General features: G+C 55.5%; 1 protein-coding gene across 5 annotated transcripts; it reads right to left on the bottom strand.

Annotated features, from left to right (window-relative positions):
- Window positions 1-464: 464 nt before the first annotated feature.
- AMOTL2 (angiomotin like 2) lies at window positions 465-18789 on the bottom strand. 5 transcript variants are annotated; one of them, XM_042956033.1, is made up of 10 exons: window positions 18742-18789; window positions 14583-15368; window positions 11555-11861; window positions 10404-10548; window positions 9911-10003; window positions 5697-5992; window positions 4615-4922; window positions 3613-3830; window positions 2867-3040; window positions 465-1861 (listed from the first exon to the last, which is right to left on the bottom strand). In XM_042956033.1, the coding sequence occupies exons 2-10, from the start codon at window positions 15314-15316 to the stop codon at window positions 1803-1805; spliced, it is 2334 nt and encodes a 777-aa protein (XP_042811967.1). In that variant the 5' UTR covers window positions 15317-15368; window positions 18742-18789; the 3' UTR covers window positions 465-1802. The 5 variants fall into 5 exon arrangements, with proteins under 5 accessions (XP_042811967.1, XP_042811964.1, XP_042811965.1 ...); XM_042956030.1 differs by lacking the exon at window positions 18742-18789 and adding an exon at window positions 17984-18205; XM_042956031.1 differs by lacking the exon at window positions 18742-18789 and adding an exon at window positions 17984-18205 and having other exon boundaries at window positions 2867-3037.
- Between the last annotated feature and the right edge of the window lie 852 nt (window positions 18790-19641).

Genomic DNA, 19641 nt, shown 5'->3' with positions numbered 1-19641 from the left:
CCTCTTTCCGTCCCAATGTAGCCTCTCACTTGGGCTAAGACACCACTTTTAATTATTATTATTATTTTTTTTATTAAAATACTGTTATACCCAGTGGAATGCAGCAGCAATCCTGGTACAGGGTGGCATAACAAAACAGCCATGTTTACATTTTAAATATTTACGATAACTTAAACATACAGACACACATCATGGTCTTTGGCAGAAAATGTTCACAGCACAAAAAATACTTTAAAAGAAATACCAAATATTAATCCAAAATATATTAAGTTGTTTTTTTTTCTTTCACAATATTTTTTTGCCTTTTTTTCTCTTTTTTTCTTTTGGCTTTGTAAACAATGCACATGAACCAAATGTATTTTTCAGCTTTAAAGAAGGGTAGGGGGATGTAAAAAAATATGCAATTGTCCAGCAAATGCAAATGTTTAAAAAGGAAACTTGAGGAATCATGGGAATGAAAGGACACATACCGAACCTAAAAACAGTAAAGGAAAAAAACAGAGATTCAAGGAGAACTAAAAACAGTCAAGACAAACTACTAAAACCCACCAATGGGTCCTGGGACTGAGCTAGGGGACTCTGTAAGACCAGAAGTCAAAGTCACTGCTGCTGGCAGGCTGTTACATGGATGCTTTGCTCTAATTCCAAAGCACTGGCCCTGCTTTTCAGGGCGCTGCTCACCGGTAGCTTGAGGAGCCAGCCTCACGACTGCCATTTTGTGACGGGGGCTCCATTCAGAAGACGATGTGAGTCGCATCTTGTAGCTCACTGACTAGTTTTCACCAGCATACTCCCACTCCCAATCCCTCCAGGTGGGAACAAAGACTGATGAGAACAAGGCAACTTCTCCAGTTTCCGTCAAGAGAATTAGAGCTGGGAAGGCCCCCACGGCTCATTTCATCTGGCTCAGGGTTCATAACCAAACTGACAGGACGTCCCAGGGACAGGAGCTGTGGAGCCATTTCAAGAGGCTGGTGACAGGAGTCCATGGGCATTTAAAACAGGGCTTAAGGTGGAAGAAAAGACAGCAATATCATGTGGATCAACCAGTATCAAAATCCATGGGCCAAGAACTTGAGAAGGGGAGAGAGCTGGGAGGCTGGCTGGCAATTACAGGAACCGTGGCAGCAGGGACAGGGGAACAGAGAGGGGACAGATCTGAAGCGGCACACTTCAATCTTCTGTTCCACAAGAAAGGGGAATATATACAATCTGCACAGCTTATCCCAGTCCACTTAAACGGCCCCTCCCCACTCTGAGTGAGGGGGCAAGGCTGTAGCTTCTGCAGGATTAACACCCTCAATAGTCCCCAAAAGATGCCAAGTCTCCGTGATTTCAGGAGGCAATGAGGAGCTGAGGAGCAGATGAGGTTGGCAGGGACCACACTCAGCCACAGGGGAACAGCAGAGCTGACCTATTACTGGTGTCCAGGGGCAACCAGCCCCTCACACCAAGATATCCCCTCCCTCCCTGCCTGAGTGCCAACTGGGGGTCCAGAGAGGGCTCAGCTCCCTTCTGGGCTTCCAGTTGCTACCCCAACAGTAAGCCTGGGAATCCTCATTCTGCATGGGCCCAGGAGGGATGTGGGGCTGAGAAGCAGGGTCTTCTGGGTGCAGGTGCTCTCACAGCTCCCCTCACCCCTACAGTATTCTTCCTAAGCCCCGGGCACCAGACGGTCAATGGGAATGAGTGCCTGGTTGGGGAAAGTGGGGCAGCAGCAGTTGGAGGGGCTGCTGGAATGGCTGACAGCGGCAGAGGGCAGGAGACAGGGAATGGTTCGGAGTCCCCAGGCACGACCTCCTTCAGATCAGTATCTCCACCATGTCTGACAAGTCCTGGACTCTGGATGTAGCGACAGAGTCTGGAGAGAGACAAGAGCACAGGCAAACGCCAGTGAGCGTTACAAGATTGTTCTTTTAAATCCTGACCCATTTTTAAAATTATTTATTTATTTATTCATTCATTCATTCATTTTAATTTAATTTTATTTATTTTCAGACAGAGCCAGGGAGGGGCAAAGAGAGAAGGAGACACAGTATCCCAAGCAGGCTCCGCTGTTAGCACAGAGCCCGATGTGGGGCTCAAACTCACAAACCGGAAGATCATGACCTGAGCTGAAACCAAGTCAGATGCTTAATCGACTGAGCCATCCAGGCACCACTAAATCCTCACCCATTTTTAAGATAGGATCTTTCTTCACCAACTCCCCCCCCCTCAACTGCCCAGGTGCTTCTAACTTGGCCAACCAAACACAAGGCTCAGCCCCCACCCCCCACACCAGCTCTCCATCCAGACTATCAGTGTCCAATGACATTTGTTTCTAACTTTAAACTGCCTGGAGGCTCGGAGGGAGGGGGGCCCAGGGAAGGAGGCTGCAGCATTCTTTTTGTGCCTGTGGTTTTCTGAGATGGCAAGGCACAGGCAAGCATGCGAGGGCTAATGTGAAAGGGAAGCAAAAAATTGAAAAGGCATCTTCTCAAATGTCTCTGTCTTGGACTCTTTTTAAATAAACTCTTCTACCCTGAGATTGTTGTCAGGTAACTCGCCAAGCTCCATGACCTTAGATATTTAGATTGGTAATGAAATATGTAAGGAAGACTACGAAAGAGGAGGCAAAGTGCCCCCTACACAGGCGCTTTCTTTCTGAACTCAGGATCTGTCTGTGATCAGGGTTTTTCAGTTCCTCTATTCACACATCCAACCAGCCCTCACATCCACCCTGCCGGCCTATCATTGTGCACTGCTCCCCCTGCAGAGTGGGCCATGAGCCCGAAGGGTCTGGGAAAAAAGGGCCTGGTGCTCCAGTTCACACCCCAGTGCGCCCTCAGCCCTGCCTGGCACAGAAGCCCAGGGAAGAGGGACTTACCCAGTGAGGCTGTCCTCTGGCCACCGCTGTACCCCAGGAGGCTGTCGGGCTCCAGGCAAGCGGCAGCACTGTCCGGGGGACCATCGGTCTGGGTACTCCCATCTCTGCTCCCATGTTTGGCATGGGCAGGGAGGGGAGCTGCGGCTACTGGCTCCTCCTCAGGGGCCCTGTCTGCTGGAGAGGAAGGAGGTTGAGAGTTACTGCCTTGCCCACGAGTTGTAGCCCCATGAAGAACACCTGAAGTTAACTGTACCAACTGGGGGCGCGAGGTGGTATGGGTTGCTCTTGATTTGTAAGAACTTCGATTAAGATTAAATGCTCCCGTTTCCAAATGGGGATAACTATCGGCTGCATTGGTTTCCAAACATTTTAAGTAGCAGAACCCTTCTTTGCAGATGAAATCTCAGAAGCATCAGGGACTCTTGAATTTCTGTGGCATCTGCTCAGATGAAGAAGTGGAAGAGCTGGCCTGGAAGGTACATCTGCACAGGAAGCCCTATTTTTGCTTAGATGGCAAGTGGCCAGGATCCACGGTGATGGAATTTATGGGGATGGGGACTACAGCATGCCTCTTCACACCAGCAGGATAGCTGTGGCCGTAGCTGTGGTTACTGGAGCCAGACGGTAAGCTGGCTCCCCTGGGCAAGGGGTCAGGAAACCCTGGCTCCTCTGAGCCTCAGTTCTGGGAGCAAAGGCCTGAAAGCAACCTACTCTTCTACCTGTGCTCCCCACCTGCTTCGTCTCACCTGTAGCCAGCCGGGCAGGGGCATCCACTTGCCGCTCACTAGAAGAGAGACCTTGCCAGCCCTGGTTCCCTGCCGCTGCAGCCACGAAGACAGATGGCACGGACTTGGCGGGCCTCAGGGAGCCCTGGGTGGCCTTTCCAGGGTCTTTCCTGGAGCGCTGCTGAAGGACCTTGATCACTGCATCCTTCTCCAGGATCTGGGCATGGAGCACCTTCAACCTGAGGGGTGAGAGGCCACATTCACATGGTCAGACCTACAGATCCAGCGGCCTCCACCTCATAAAAGTTGGACAAAAAGCCCTCCCCACTGAGGAGCCAGGATGTATTCTCTTGTCCTTGTAATAGGGACCAGGGGTGGGGGGCGGGGTTTAGAAATGCCATCACAGTTCTGAAATCTGAAGCCCTGAAAACCTCCAGCACATGAGACACTGGGCCCTTCCTATGCCAGCAAAGGCAGGTCAAGGGGTGGGTTGGATTCATCTGATGATAGCAATGGCACAATCCCTCTCCCGCGGGGCAATACCCCTGAGCTGCTGACCATCAAATGGGCTCAGTTGATGTGCTTGTGCTTTTGAGTCAGACATAGGTTGAACAGAAATCTTGTAGGGCCTCTGAGATCTTTTTTGGAGAGAAAATACTAGCTATCCCCAAGGCAGGGACCCAGTCCACATTCCTTCTGGGGTGGTACATGGTGTGGATTCACTTGGAAAGTCTTATTCTCTGATTTCCTGGGGGAGGGGGGAGCAGATAGAGGCCAGGGCCTTGGATAGCATCCAGTACCTCCACAGCCAAGGTCTCCCGGGCAGACCAAGGAGTCTCTGGGAGAGAACATGTGTGTGGTGCCTGGTGAGCCAAACACACAGGAATCAGCCCAGAAGCATGAGAGACTGCTGAGCCTCATTCATGGGGAGAGGAGTGTTTATCAGGGATTAAGGGCATGGCAGGGGTTGGACAGGGCCACCCCCACCCCCACCCCCACCCCCGGTGGCCTCCAAGACCCAACCTGCTTTCCATCTCCTGATGCCTGTGGCCGCCAGTGAGCAGGCCCTCGTTGAAGCTGCTGCTGGGCGAAGGCTGGGGGGAGTGTCGGATGAGAGTGGTGTCACGCTGGGCGGCAGCTGTGGCAGCCGCGTCCATGGCAAACTGCCTCATGGCGCGCTCCTCCAAATACTTCTGCTCCCACTTGGTCATATCAGCCTCCAGTGCCAGGATCTGCTCCTCTTTCTCCCGCAGTTGCTCCGACAGCCGCCGGGCACTGAGCTCCGGGGACCCACCACTGCCATTGCCACCTGTGGGGGTGCCTGCCTGTCTCTGCAGAGAAGGGAGCACTGTGGTCAAGGGCGGAGGCTGGGGCGTGGCAGCCACTGGTCCTTGCCCACAGGAGGACTCTCACCTATGCACAGGTTTGTTCTGCCCTTCCCGGCACACCCACCCCAGCACCCTGCTGCCACCAAAGATGAAGCAGGTGCTACGGTTCCCCACACCCCTGTGGCCAAGGGTATAGGAAAGATCAGGCCTGCCTTGCATAGGGGACCACGGAAAGTATCCTCCAAACTGGGAAATGGGTACTCTTAATAATTACACTGCGACAACTGGCGTAAATTAGGACCCACCTGGGCAGTCCTGGACATTTGGTCACCCTACCTCTGTGTGAAGGGTAAGGTTGGGAGTGGAGATAGAACTCTATCTGGTTTGTAAACACCAGGGTTAGTAACACAGCCCAAAGCGAGCATAAAGACTCAGGATCTGGGTCACCATCTGCCCTCTTCATCTTGGGGAGACATGTAAGAGCCGGCTAGTCTTCCACATCAAGGCTCCTGAGCTACTTTCTCTAGAGACCAAGGATGCCAACCCCTGCTGCTGTGGAGCACGGAAGCCCAGGTCTTGAGTCCCCAAGACCGGCACCTGGCCAAGAGGTAAAGCCTCTGCTAAGGTGGCTGGCAGGAGCTGGGGCAAGGAACACAGATCATCCCCGCTTTCCAAGGAGGCCTCCACCTGGATCTCGGCAGGGGCTCCTGGGCCTTCAGAACCGGCCTCCTCAGATACTGCCCTCCCTCTGCCGCCACCACAGGTCTCTAAGCTCACCTGCTGCGCACGCAGGGCCTTGAGTTCCTGCTCTAGGCGTGTCCGCAGACGTAGCTCCAGCAGCTCCCGCTTCTCACAGGCCGCCTGCAGCTGCCCCAGGGCCTGCTGCAGCCGCTCCACCTTCTCCACGTAGGCCTGCTTCTTGCGCAGCTCCTCCTCAGCTCGTGCGGCCCGGCCCTGCGCGTTGCTCAGAGCCTGCTCCAGCAGCTCTGCGCGCCGCCGCTGGTCCTCGATGGCGCCGCGCAGCAGGGCCATCTCCCGCTCCAGCTTCTCCTGCTCCTGCTGCTGCTCATAGCCTGCAGGGAGGTGTGGGGCTCAGTCTGTGATGGCAACCGCCCTAGCTCGTCCCACTGGGCGCCTACCACATGCTGGGCCTCAACGACCCTAGGAGTTAGGTGCCAGTATTTCCATTACCATTTTATGGAGGAGGAACAGGTTAAGTCACAAATAAATGACAGCACTGGACCAGGGCCCTTGCAGTAATAACTGGGCTGTGCTGCCTCTCTACTGGGACATGGGCAGCCCCAAACACTGTCCACTTGTGCCAGGTGTCACCATTTCCAAACCACATTCACAATTTCGCACAATGACGCTAGAGACTGGCCAGATAGGAAGTGTGATGCCTATTTCCAGATGAGAAGGCTCAGGTGGACTGTGACATGGCCATCATTCAAGCGAAAGAATGAAGGAACAGGGAAGAGAAGAAGCATCACTGGTTGCACCATGAGCCAGGTACTTACTTACACATCTTTGTATAATAGCCTTTCATAATGGTCCCTCGAGGTAGGATGTGTGACCCCCAACATATTGGGGAAGAAACACAGGTGAATGGTGCTGCTAAAGCGGGGACCCGAGTCAACCTGGCCTCCAAAGGACCAGGCTGCTCTGGCTGTGGTGGGGTGCCCCTCATATCCACAGGCCTCCCAGACTGAGCTCCAGGACACATTCTGCGGACCCAGGGCTCCCCAGAATAGTGCTGCATTTCCTTCCCTGGTCTGGGGGAACCACTGAGAGGGTAGGTGACCAGGCTTATAAAGAAATGCAACCTTTGTGGCACAATAAAAATGACTATGGTCCAAAGATTTGTGGCTGAAGTCCTAGCTAAGCTGATTTTTAAATCATCTTTGTTCCTTCCCCAAGAGAACTCTGCTCAGAGACCCACACCGCATTGCAGAGCCAAGCAAGGTCCAAGCCAGACCACGCAGTCTTCTAGCTGATACTCTAGGCTTAAATCTACCTTCCATGCACCTGCCCGTTGGGAGTCCAGGCTAGCCCCGCAAAGAGTGTGTGGGCTGCCTGCCTTACTGGAGAGTAGAAGGGGGTGGGCTCCAGGGCCTGCCTGATGAACTCAAAGGCACTGTCCCTAGAGCAGCACTATCACAGTACAGTGGAATTTTCTGCTGTAATAAACCTGTTCTATACTGTGCTAACCTGTACAGTCGTCACTAGATACTCATGGCTATTGAGCACTTGAAGTGTGGGGAAGGAACTGAAATTCTTCTTTTTATTCAATCTGAATTAGTTCTAATCTTTGGGCCACATGTGGCTAAATACCTATCACAAGGGACAATACAGGTTCTGGAATAGAAGAGTTAAGGCTGGGGACCTGGGTAGGCAGAGGGAGGATTCATTTACTCAGGGCCCTGAAGCAGGAGAAGGGCACAGTCAACCCAGGTCAGTTCTGACTCACTCCGGATTTTTGAAGGCTGGGCCCAGGCTGGCCTCACTCTTTGGTGTGGAGAAAAAAGATGAGGAAACTCAATAATACTGAAGTGGAGGCATCCACAGTGGGTTGACTGTTGACTTGGCATCTCATGAGTGTGGTGGAGGGGCTGGCAGAGAGAGGAGACTGGGGATTTGGGCCTAGAAACAATGACCCCCTCCTGCATGTGTTCACAGAGCCTACAGCTCACAGAGCTTGTGGGCAGCAGCCTCTCATCCAGTCTGACCATGGCTGCCCCATCTTAGAACCCCAGAACCCGAGTCTCCAGCAAGAAGCAAATGTCTAACAGGGACAGAACTCGGAAAGTGAGGCCTCAGGACTCAAAGCCAGATCCCCAGGGAGACACAGACCAGAGCAGCCAGATCTGTCTGTATGAAAAGCGGGTGGCATTGGTGACAATAATCACGCTTTCCTCCTAGTTGTTGACTGACCCCAGAAAAAAAGTGAGGTCAACTAGAGACATTTTCCCTGGAGTTTTGTGTTTTCTCCATAGGTATCAAGGAACAAGGAAAAGCTGCTTGGCTTTCCTCAGCCCTTGGGGTGGAGTGGGGGGACCTAGTCTTCTGTTTCTGGCAGCTTCCTGCTGCCTTGCACAACCTCTAAGGCCCTGGCAGGGGCTGAAGAGGCCTCAGCCTTGGCCATCCTCAGTCACCAGGATGAAACTGTTTGGGGAGGAGAGCCCATGGGCCCGGGTGGAAGAGGAGCCGGGAGAATGGGAGGGTGCCAAGGGCGCGCAGGAAGGCAGAGCGAGCTGCGCAGTAGGGGTGGGGGGGGATGCGCCTTCAGCCCGGGAGAAAGCTATGGGCTTGGCCCCCACCGGCTTGGGCCTTCTCCCTTTGTCCCAGAGGGAGCGGCGGCGGGGGGGCGGGCCCAGAGCGGAACAGCCCGGCTCTGGAATGCCAGGCATCCAGGTCACCCGCGGCTGTGAGATTAATGGCTCCAGCGAGGAGCCAAGAACAGCCTGGCGCTTGCTCTCTGGGGAGCGGAAACGCCTCCGGGCCGGCCTCCCCCCGCCCCCCGCCCCCCGCCCCTCTTCTGCTGGCTCCCAGAAACCTGCCTGGCTACTTCCTTTCTGTGGCGCCGCGCCCCCAAAGCCTGCCCTCCTGCAGGAGGCCCCCATTCTGACAACAGCCAGCAACCCCTCCGCCCAAGCTCCCAAGGGCTACACGAAGGGCTGCTCCTTTCCCGCCCTCCCCCAGCATCATCACCTCCATTGCCACCTCAATCTGCTCAGTACAGCCTATCCTACTTCCTGCCCACCCCCACCCCCCAATCCGGTCAGTGTCGTGTTCTCCCATTCGCTGTCCAGGGCAGCCCCGGCCAGGGCTCTGAGCCTTCCTTGAGGAGGGAGGTGCTGCCAGCCAGAGCTCAGTCCTCAAGCCATTTCTCCATTTCTGGACACCCCCTACTATCCAGGCCATTCACACACACAGTAGGCTTCCTCAAAGCCACCCTCACCTGGGACACCAGCCACCCCCATTCCATTTCTCTGCAAATGCACAATAGCACAATAGGAACTTCGGATTGCTCGAGCTTCTTCCAGGTGTTCAGGGCTTCCTTTGTCTCTCCCACTCCAGGCACCTCCACCTGAGCCATTCCCGTGCCATTCCCAGAGCCTCTCTCTCAGGCCAGTGGAGACTTCTCAGTCTCTCTCTCAGGCCAGTGGAGACTTCTCAGTCACTAATCTCCAGGGCCACAGACACCCTTGTTCCCTTGAATCTGTGGTTAGAAGGCCCTGCTCCTTTCTCAAGCTCAACCTCTCTCTCTTGACTTTCCTGCCGCTGTACCTTCCAGGGCCTGCTCCCACCCTCTGCCAGATACATGATAGGTGCTTAGCATGGTTCTCCTAAAGAACAAATAAATCACTGATTGAAAAGGCTAGTCAATGGTGAACTCATCCACTCTCTTCAAGAAGCCTTCCACCACCCATTAGAGTAGCTTCCCAAACCCCTTCCTTAGACTGCACCTGCTGGTTAAGCTCGAGGAACCCATTTTTGGTCATCTGCAGGTACCTCCACTTGGACACCTTGTTATGGCCCAGTTGCATCATGCACCCCAGCTTCTCACATTCCAACCAGGCACCCCCAACCTTTCTGCTGTCTGGAACTTCCTGAGGAAACTCACATTCCTTCTCTCTCTTCTTACTTGCCTCCAGGGCGATCTGGCCTCCCCCCTGCTCCCTACACCTTCAATCCTGCAGGATACTGTACTGTACTGACACAGCACCACAGCTCAGCAAATCACTGCACCCCAGCTGTCCCTCTTGTATCCACTGATCTCTCCAATAAATATGGAACCAGATCTTATTCTTTGGAGGCCACCCCTCCCAGCCAGTCCAGTCCAGTGCTGGGTGCATAGTAGGCATCTAGTAATCCTATGCTCAAAGCATTGCTTTCATAAGCAGGAGGGCCAATCCTCCCTGTCCACAGTCACTGCTGTGGTCTCGCCACCCACACATCTGTCCAGGCATCTGCATGTGACCCCTACTCACTTTGAGCAAGCAGCTTGGCCACCATGTCCTGACTGCCTGCCTGGGCCTCCTGTGTCTTGGTCGCCAGGCGACGGTTTGCAGATTCCAATCTCTCTGTTTCAAATGAAGGAAAAAATATTTTCAGGAAAGATGTTTCAGTATCAGGTGAAACTACCTGCCCGGGTGTCCCTTGGGGTCCTCCTGTCTGTGGGGCTGCGCTGTCCAAACTGGGGATGGGCTGACAGGGAAGCCCCCAGGCGTGCTGAGGGCCTAATGAGGAGAGAGCACTGAGCCACATAGATGGGGGCCCCCCAAGAGGCTCCAAGGCATAGAACAGAGACAAGCATCCTTCTGTCAAGGTGGCCCCCTACGAGTTGCAGCCTGGTTCCCTCCAAGCCAGTTTACACTTATTTTTGCAGACAGCAGAGATTCTGAATGTCTCCCTGGAACAGAGGGATCAAGCCCTCCAGAGACGCTCCCCACCCAGGTCCCTCACCTGGGTGACCTCCCTCACCTCTGAGATCCCTGTTGAAGTCCTGCAGCCTCCTCATTTCACTGTCCATTTTGTTCCGCATGGTCTTCTCCAGGGCCTCCCGCTTGGAAGAGGCTCTGGTCAGGCTCTCGTGGGCCTCAGAGAGCCGCTGGATTTCACTTTCCAGCTGCAAGAAAGAGGCAGACAGAAGAGGTGAAGGAAGGGGAGAGATCCCTGCGAGTGGGTAGCAATCAAGGTCCCCTCCACAGGCCCAGGCTGCTCTGCTACTCTCCATCAGGAAGGGTGAGAGAGGAGAGAATAAAAAGCAACAGCAAAATATCCAGGTGGCTATAGTGGGATGGTCAGAAGCTTGTGGCCTCCAGATATGAATCAGACTACAAGAACCAGCAAGCGAGGGTCCCATCAATTGTGCCAAGGTCCAGATGCTGAGTGAACCCAGGGCCAGGTATTCTGGAAGTGGCTGCCTCAAGTGACTTAACACAGCTTTCCTGCACCCAACACCCGGAAAGATGCATTTTACTTTTGTCCAGTTCCTACTGAGAATCTGAGCACAGTGGACCAGGAGGGGGCACAAAAAGACTCCAGCCATGTCCCGGGGTTTGAGCTACCTCGGACTCCACAGGACAGTCACAGGAGGCCTGAGGCCACCTGTCAAAGCTGAATGCACGGCTGGTAAACCTTCACTGAGGAACAGGGCACCAGACCCCAGCCTGAACTGCCTCTGCCTGGAGTATTTCCTCCTCTAGCCATCACCATCCACTGCAGAGGGCCAGCCTACCCCCACTGCCCCTCCCACTTGGCTGCTGGCAGGTTCTGCACGTGCTCTGAGCTGGCCTGTGATTCCAATAAGTAGCTCGTTTTTTCCAAGAGGAGGGGCTTTCTCTTCGGCCAGGGCCAGCCTAGAACAGACTTACTGTTGTGTGGGGGACACAAAGGGCTCTCTGTGGGAGGTGTCCGCAGGAGGGGGTGTGTGCAGGGGAAGGGTGTGCAGGGAGCTGGTGAATGGGCTCTTTCTAATCACTACTGGCCAGCAACTGCTCACACTCCAGGCCTGCTCTGCCAGCCTTGCGGCTGCTCCCCAGCTGTCTAGAGTTGGCGAGGGAGGGCATAGGAAGCATGAGGGGGTGGGGGCCAGCTCCCCCTTGCCCCTCTGAGGTCCCAGCAAGGCCTACCTTCTCAATGCGGCCAGCCTTCTCTGCTGAGCTCTCCAGCTCCCTCTGCAGCCTCTCATTGTCCCTCTGCAGCCTGGCATTCTCCCTCAGCACAGTCTCCATCTGGGCCAGGTGGGCGCTGCCCGAGGTGGCTGAAGACGCCTGGCTGCTTGCTGGCCCCTCCACTTCAGGTGGACTGAGGGAGCCTAGGGCGCCATGGCTGAGAGCAGCTGGATGTGGTGGCAGGGGGTGCTCCTGGGCCGGCTGTAGGTACTGGTACTGCTGTTGTTGCTGGAGGAACACAGGGGGCACCTGGGCCTGCAGGATCCTGGGGAACAGAAGAGACAGTGTTCAGAGACTGTATAGACCCCCATGGTTCCCACCGCTGAGCAACCCTGAGTGGGCCCAGCCCTCCTGGCATAATGGAGGAGGCCTTTTCCACACAGTGTCTACCTAAGACCCTCAAGGGCCAAGGGAATGGGGCTAGAGGGGGTTAACATCAGGATGCTTATTTCATGCCCAGCCTTATGTGGTCAAGGCCCTGGGGACCAGCCTGAGTAGTCCTGGTCCTGGTAAGCAACCAGTACTTAAATAAGGCATCTTAAACAAGGCACACTTGACCTTTCTAATCCATACAAGGTTCTTTTTGGGTCTGGAGGCCACGTCAATCATGACTTGAGCACACAGTCTTCCAGGCCCCTGGGCCACTTGGTGGCTGAGCCTCAGCAGCTACCCCTCTGTCTGTTATAAGCCTCTTACACTAGCACCTGCCAGTGTAGCACATCCACATTTTCTCCCTCCTATTTTGGGTCCCATCACCCTTCACAGAAACATTTTTAGAATACTGTGGCTAAGGGCAGAGTGGTGAGATAGATGTCAGGGTAAGAGTCTGAGCTCCAAAGTCTGACAAAACAGGCATTCAAATCCCCAGGGTGCCAGCATGCCTCTGCTAAATCATGAGGGTGAGGATCTCCAGCCTCACGGGGCTCACCAGGCAACACAAAGCCTGGCAAGTGCTGGGCCTACAGCACATGATCCACAATGGTGGCACATCCTCTACCTCTCCTACTGACAACTGCAGCCTATTGTCTTCGTAGAGTAAATGTAACCCACGCACTAGATGGGGCCACCTCTGGACTACCGCAATATCCTGAGTTTAGGGACAATGTTTTACTGGCCTCTAGCAATGGTGCAACATTCTCCTCAGAACCCCGTGGAGGTGGGGGTGGAAGCTGGTCACAGAGACTTGCTGGGGCCTTGTGACTCCAGGTATAAAAGAACAGACTTCCTCAGTTACACCAGGAATTTTCCAGGCCCCAGAAGCTACATGAGAGCTGAATTCCACTTCTGGGTCCATCCCCTCAGCACTCATGCCCTTCCTCCCCGGCTCCTCTTAGGACCCTAGGCTGAAAGTAAAGTCCCTGCCCCTAGTTCCCAACGATTAAGCCTTCTCTGATCAGCTGAAACGAAAGGACAGGCAGATCTGCTTCTCTTACTGCCTAAGCTAGAGCTCCTAGTGAGAGCTGAGCAGAGGGTCTCCACTGGAATGTCCAAACTCTCCCTGCACTGCTAAATGTGGCATTCTCAGGGTTGCTTCACAAACTTTCTTCCCCCTGCACTGGGCTAGGCAGACACAACTGGCATTCTTTGAGGATGACTTAGCTCTGAGGAAGAATAGTCTCCTTTCCCTTCACACTTGCTCTCCGGCCCCCCCTCCCCGTGTTGCCCCTCCCCCTCCCTCCCTTTTTTGTTCTCCTGCGGTCTACTTCCTTTCCACGATATTATCTTTTCCTGACAGGGCTCAATAAGGCTGCTCCAAAACTAGAAACCCACGACTCAGCTTCCGAAACTCTCCCTGACCAAGCCCTGAGAAAGGAGATAAGATGGGGACGCGAGAGGTGGAGGCTGGAGAAAACCCATGGGGTTCCGTCCTCTACTTCCCCCATACCAACACCATGGCGTCACTCATTTCTCGAGAGCAAGGAAAGGCATCTATCCCAGGAAAAGACCAAGCGGTGGGAAAGTGGGTGACTAAATGAAGACTCAGCAAGAATGAAGAGAACAAGACTTCGACCTTGAGGCTCCAGAGGAAAGGAGTCTGCAGATTCAGGGGTTTCCTGGACCACCATCGGCGGGGGAGATGCAGAGTGTGTAACATGAAGGGTGTGTGTCAGCTTCTCAGAAGGTGCTGGGCCAAGTCAGAAGCCTGGGGCAGAGCCTCATTTCTAGGAACCAGTATTTCTGCAAGCTGGGCTTTCTGCCTCCTCCTGGTCTCCTGCTTCCATTCTTGCTCCTTAGAATCCATTCCCTACATGCAGCCTGAGGGGCCTTCTTAAAGAAGTAAGCCAAATCACATCCTCTAAAGGCTTCAGAATCAAGTTCTACATCCCCCAGCAGCCCTTTCCAAGGCTCCACAGAAAGGGGCTTGCCCGGACCCCATGTCCTCTCCTGCTACAGGCTCCAGCCACCTGGAGCATGTGGGAAAACATGAAAGGAAATGAATGGTAGTGACAGGGTGGCTCCTGCCCTGGTGTAGGACACAGAGAGGTCTTTAAGGAGGCCATCTGGTCCTTCCTGCCTCCAGTTAGGAATGCCCTCCATTAATCACAGAAAGCAAACTGTCCACTTGGTCTTAAGAGTCTCCAGAGAAGGAGGTCCCACTTTCTTGCCACTTAGCTTGGAAACAGTTTGGCGATGATTCCCAACCCTTGTCTTTAGCAAGTTCTTTTGAAAACCTAACCTTTAACCCCCTGCTGTAACTTGTACCCTCTGGGAACCTTAGTTATTTGACCGCTACAGCTAATTACACAATGGTATCCATCTCCAAATTAAAGCAAAAGATGCCACTAAGTTCTCATGTGACCTTGGCTAAGTCCTACTTTCCTCCAGGCATCAGCCCCTCCTTCTTGGAAAGGAGGCAGGTATCAACAGCCTTCCTCTGGGGCTGGCCAGCCCTGACACAAGGTGCTGCTGTCTGGAGGCTCCCCACCCTGGGGAGAACTACACTGGAAGAAGGTCAAGAGCTTGAAAGAGCAGGGTGGGCAGTTACCTGACTTCAGCATGCTGGAAGTGTGGGCTCCCGCGGGTGCGGTACCGTGGGTCGGTGACAGCAGTGGCGGTCTCATGAGCCAGCACAACGTGTGGGTACTGAGGCGGAGGTCCACGGGGCTCTGGGCCCTCGGCAGGAGGGCCTCTGGGTGGGGGCCCCTGCTGATTGCGGGCCAGCTGTGGGAAGCTGTGGGAGGAGCTCATGTGGCTGGGGGCCCGGGCACCATTCCTCTCCAGGGACAGCTGCAGGAGCCGTTCACTCAGGGAGCGCACGTGCCCGTGCCTCAGCTCCCGCAGCGCCTCATCCTGGCTCCGATTGCCTCCGGAGGCCCCTCGGGGATCCCGGTCCCCTACGTGTGGCCGGGGCCCTGCCTGCTGGGCCGCATAGTACTGCGAATGGGCTTTAGCTTCTTCATAGGTGGGTAGCTCCTCACCCTTGCTGGGCTGTGCGCACAGCCGGTAGAGGGTGTTCTCTGCCAGGTGGGTCTCACCGCCCTGGTGCTCCTGGCCCTGGGGCTCCTGCCTTGTGGCCTGCTGTAGCACCTGAGTGTCCTCGGGTACCAAGAGCTCCACGGAGGCCTGGGGGCTCCCTGTGCTCCCAGCCCCAGCCCCACCCCGCAGGGCCTGCTGTTGGATGGCCAGCAGTGTGCGTGTCTCAGTCAGGTTGCCATAGCGCAGCTGCTCCTGGATGAGGCGGTGCAGGACTGTCCCCGAGGAGTCTTCCAGAGTCCTCATGCTTCCTTGGCTTGCACACCCCTGCCTGAACAGTGGCCGGTGGCACCTGGCCCTAGGGCACCCGAGAGAAGAGAAAGAAGAGCAATCAGTGGGAGTACCTGGGAGAGGAACAGGGAGACTTTCCATTACACTCTGGTCCAAAGCAGAATGGCAAAGAGCAAGGCTATGGAGGGTCACGCAAGGCTGGGTTCAACTGCCAATGCTGCCGCCTACTCATTAAGGCAGGTTGCCTAACCTCTGAGCCTCCGTTTCTCCATCAGAAAAATGTAAGGAATAATGCCTGCTCATGGAATTAAATGAGGCAATGGCTGCTGAGCTCCTGGTGCGCTGTGAATCCTTAGCAAAGGGTTGCCATACCATCATATTCACACTTAGTATGGAGGCATAGCTGCATCTTTACTGTGTCTAAAGAAAAAGACACAGTAACCTAGTGGGTAATCAATCACCCAGGAACCCCAGCCTCCTGCAGTCTGCTTCCCATTGAAAAGGCTGATGAGAGACTCCAGAGCAGGGGTAGTTCAGCCATAACCACTGAGCAGGCCAGTCTAGGGATGGACAGGGGCCCAGTTTATTGGCAGGTGGTAAAGAACGAGTCCAGCCTAGTAAAAGCCTTGGGCAAACTGCCCCAAGCTCCCTCTAGAATGTTGCATGCTTAAGCCCTAGTCTTAGCAGTTAACTCGCCACCCTTTACCATGCTGAGCCCTCCCTGTCATGGGATGACCTTGGCAGTTACTCTGCAAGGTGAACAGGAGAAAGGAAAAAATGCTGGTTTGCTGAATATGCGATGAAAGAAGAGAAGCTACAGTAGGACCATGGTTTTGTGAACTGAGGCAAAAAGGTGCCACTCATCCAGGTGTGCGGGTAAGTCACACAGTCTGTGTGCTGACAGCAACTGCATGGATGCTCCAGGAAAAAGAAAGGGTAGCACCCTGTCTTTGATTTTATGACCGTCCCCCTTACACACAGACACACGCACTTGCTACATTGGAAAAGACCTCAACGGTCCTATGCCACATAGGGGATGGGCACTCAGCATTTTGATACCAGTAACACCCATTTGAGCCAATTGGAGACGTAAGCGAGCAAGGGAGAGGCTCTTGGTTGCAGGGACCTGGGGCTGGGGCCTGGAAGCCTCAAATGCAGGGAGATCCTATCTCCTGAGGAAGATATTCTCTTCTGAGCTTGGGCTCTCAGTGGCTCATGTCCTGGAAGACCGCCCACCTCACCTGGCTTCCTTCCCACAGCCTCCTCCAACACAAACCTCCAAACTAGATTCAGGGAAAACCAAACAAAACCATATCTCCATAGGTCCTTGTGTATGGGGGGAGGGGAGCAGGCAGAACGTGGCGCCTCCTCCGCCACAGAACTAGCCCCAGTGCCCTGCTGCTATTTGGGCTTGGTAGGTTGGCAGAGCAGCCATTCCCAATCCGCTCCTTCCTCCTGGCTGCCCAGAAATGAGGAGAGGGAGTGGAGTCTGGAAGGCATCTCTGTACCCATCCTTCTTGGCACCCCACCATGCGGCCCCTTCTCCCTACACACAGGAGGCTGGAGATGCAAGACTCCAGAGTTACCAGAGGCAAAACAAACTGGAATCAATTCGCCCCAAGGTTTCATCTGCGGGGCATTTCCTAAAGTAATCAGTCTGGGCTGAAACCTGCTGAGAAAGACCGGGGAATGCAGAGCTTTCTGGACAGATTCCTGGTCTCCTCTCCGCCAGCGGTGTGCCTGGGAGCAGGGAACACTTCCGGGGCCTCTCATCCGAATCTGTCCCCGTCAGACGCCTCAGATGCACATCCCTTCAGCTGAGGCCTTACTAAAATCTGCGACCACGACCCGGGCCGTGCACCTTTGCTGCACCAGCGCTCCTGGTTCTCTGAACCCCCACCCCCTTCCTAAGTAAGCACGCAACTCCGGCTCCCTCCGGGGCTCACGCTCGCCTAAGGAACCCAAGCGACGGTCCCTAAGTCAGATTGCACCCCAGCCAGGGATCCCGCCCTACCCAGACTCCAAGCCGACCACGAACACCTGGAGGCCGCCGGTGCACCTAGAGCGAGCAGGGGAGGGTAGCCGGAGGCCCACGGAGTTCTTTAAGCGTCGCGGGTCCGCCTCCCTCCCAGCCTCCCGAGCCCTCTTTGTTTTCCAAATGCTCCAACGCTGACGTCACCGGGCTGGACGGCCGGCTGCATTCTTTCTAAGTGAGAGCCAGTCAGTGGCTCCAGAGAGGATTTTCCAAGGAAGACAAAGAGGAATTCTTGGACTAGTTGGGGGCAAAGACACCTGTAATCCCCACCTAACCAACCAGATCAGCCCCAGGGCCCAACTTGAACTCTAAGCGGCGTCTCCTGCCCTTTTCTGCGCCGCTGTCTTCAACCCACGGCCCAAAACACATGACAACGCTCTCCCCAGAGGCTGCCCCCTCTCCCAGCCCCAGGGGACCCCGCGCCAGCTAGAGCCCCCGACCCAGGCGCATTGCGGAGCGCCCTCAGCGAGGAATGGTCCCGGGTAGCCCCCGCGGCTTCCTGGAAAGGGCGCACTGCATCCCGAGGACGCTTAGAGCGCCGGGCTCCCGCTCCCAGAAAAGAGCGGGCTGCGCGGGGGCTCTGGCTTCGGCTGGACGCGTCTCTCCCGACCCGAGCTCTCCCCGAAGCGCCGAGCGGCCTTCCTTACCGCTGGCGGCCCCCGGGTGCTTGGCGCAGTCAGACCCGACGACCCGGCCCAGCTCCGCTCAGCTCAGCTCAGCTCGGCGGCGGAGGTGTGCACTAGGCGGTGGCGCCGACGCTCTGGCCGCTCGGGCCCCAGCGCGCAGCCCCAGGGTCGGCCCGCGCCGGAGGCGGCTGCTATGCCAGGAATGTGAGAGTTTCAGGTTCCCCCTCGGGATCAAAGCGAACCACAAATAACCTCTCAGCGCGCCGCCCTCCTCCGCCCTCCGCCTCCTCCGGCTCCCTCCTCCCGGCCCCCGCCTTCCTCCCGGGAGGCGGCGCTGCGGGCCAGGCGCCCGGCCCCAGAGCTCCGTTCCCGCGCGGCCCAGGGCCCTCCAGGACGCACTGCGCCTCTCCCCACGCCACAGCCACGCTTTGCCTTCAGGGCTGCGGGAGAAGAATTAATCCCCTCGGCCGTTACCGCCCCCCAACTGCGTCCGGCCTTCCACTCACTCCTTCTTCCCTGTCGGCGGGACGACGCCGGGAGATGGGCAATCGCGTGTCGCTGAGGGGTTCTGGGTGTTGCTGCGGGAGAGGGCTTGGGGGGTGATGCGCGCGCGCGCGTGCGTGTGTCTGTATGTGTGTATTCAAGGGAAGGAAGACCGCAAAGGTGTCCACACCTGCCTATCTTGGATCCTACCAGCCCCTCCTCCCCCGGCGAAGAGAAGACTGCTTCCCCTGGAGCCTCTTCCCTAACCCCCCACTGCTTTCACCGTCAGCGGCGACCTTTGAATTGCCCTGTTATTGTTTACAAACACCTTCGCCAGCTCTTTTAGGGCCTGTCTCCACAGGAAGTGTGAATCTGAGTTGAAAATCTTCTGGTTAATTTGATCCACCTAACCAACTGAATCACCCGCCGCCAGGCGCTCTGTCCAACTCTTCCGGAAAAAGGTAGTAATCAGCACCCCTAAATTTACGCAGTGCGCGCGGTGTGCCACCACCCGCTTTTCGCCTCGTCATCCCGGTCAGCCCTCCCAATCATCCTCCCGGGGAGTTCTGTTATCATCCCTGTGTCATAAGTGAGGAAACCAAGGCTCAGGGAGGTTAATTAGCTTGCCCCAGGGTCACAGAGAGCGTGAGCGATGAAGCCAGGCAACCTCTGGGCTGCTCAGTTTTTCTTTCTCAAAACCCTTCCGTTGCCACCGGAACCCGGGCTCCCTAGGAGCCCTCCTCTCTCCATCTGCTCTGTTTCAGTCTCAGCTTCATTCCCTCCTATACCCCTGCCAGTCAGGGCCCTCCCTGGTGTCCACCCATCTTGGTCCTGCTATTCTTGACCTGGATGAAGTTCTTTCCTCTGCCCCTAGGATGCTCCCTCCCCCACTTTTCCTCTAGGCTGGTCCATCTGTGCTGGCCTACACCTCTTCTTCAGACACACCCTACCCACCTCTCCTTACCCTCTTCCCAGCCGCCTTTCTCCTCTACTCCCACAGTTCTGTGTGCCACTCCTGAGCCCTGACCACACTGGGCCTCCCAACATCTGCATGTGGGGGACTCAGGACCCTATCCCCTGGGAGAGTGAAGGCTGAGTCCTACCCCCAGTAAGGTCCTTTCCTCCCCTCACCATGGAGTTTACAAGCCCCGGATCTGCTGGAGAGACCAGGGACGAGAAAATGTTTTAAGTTCAAA

This window comes from Panthera leo, chromosome C2 (assembly GCF_018350215.1).
Source record: "Panthera leo isolate Ple1 chromosome C2, P.leo_Ple1_pat1.1, whole genome shotgun sequence".
In the NCBI taxonomy this organism is placed as follows: Eukaryota; Metazoa; Chordata; class Mammalia; order Carnivora; family Felidae; genus Panthera; species Panthera leo.
The sequence above is the reverse complement of the archived record's forward strand: the minus strand, read 5'-3'. Positions and strand labels throughout refer to the sequence as shown.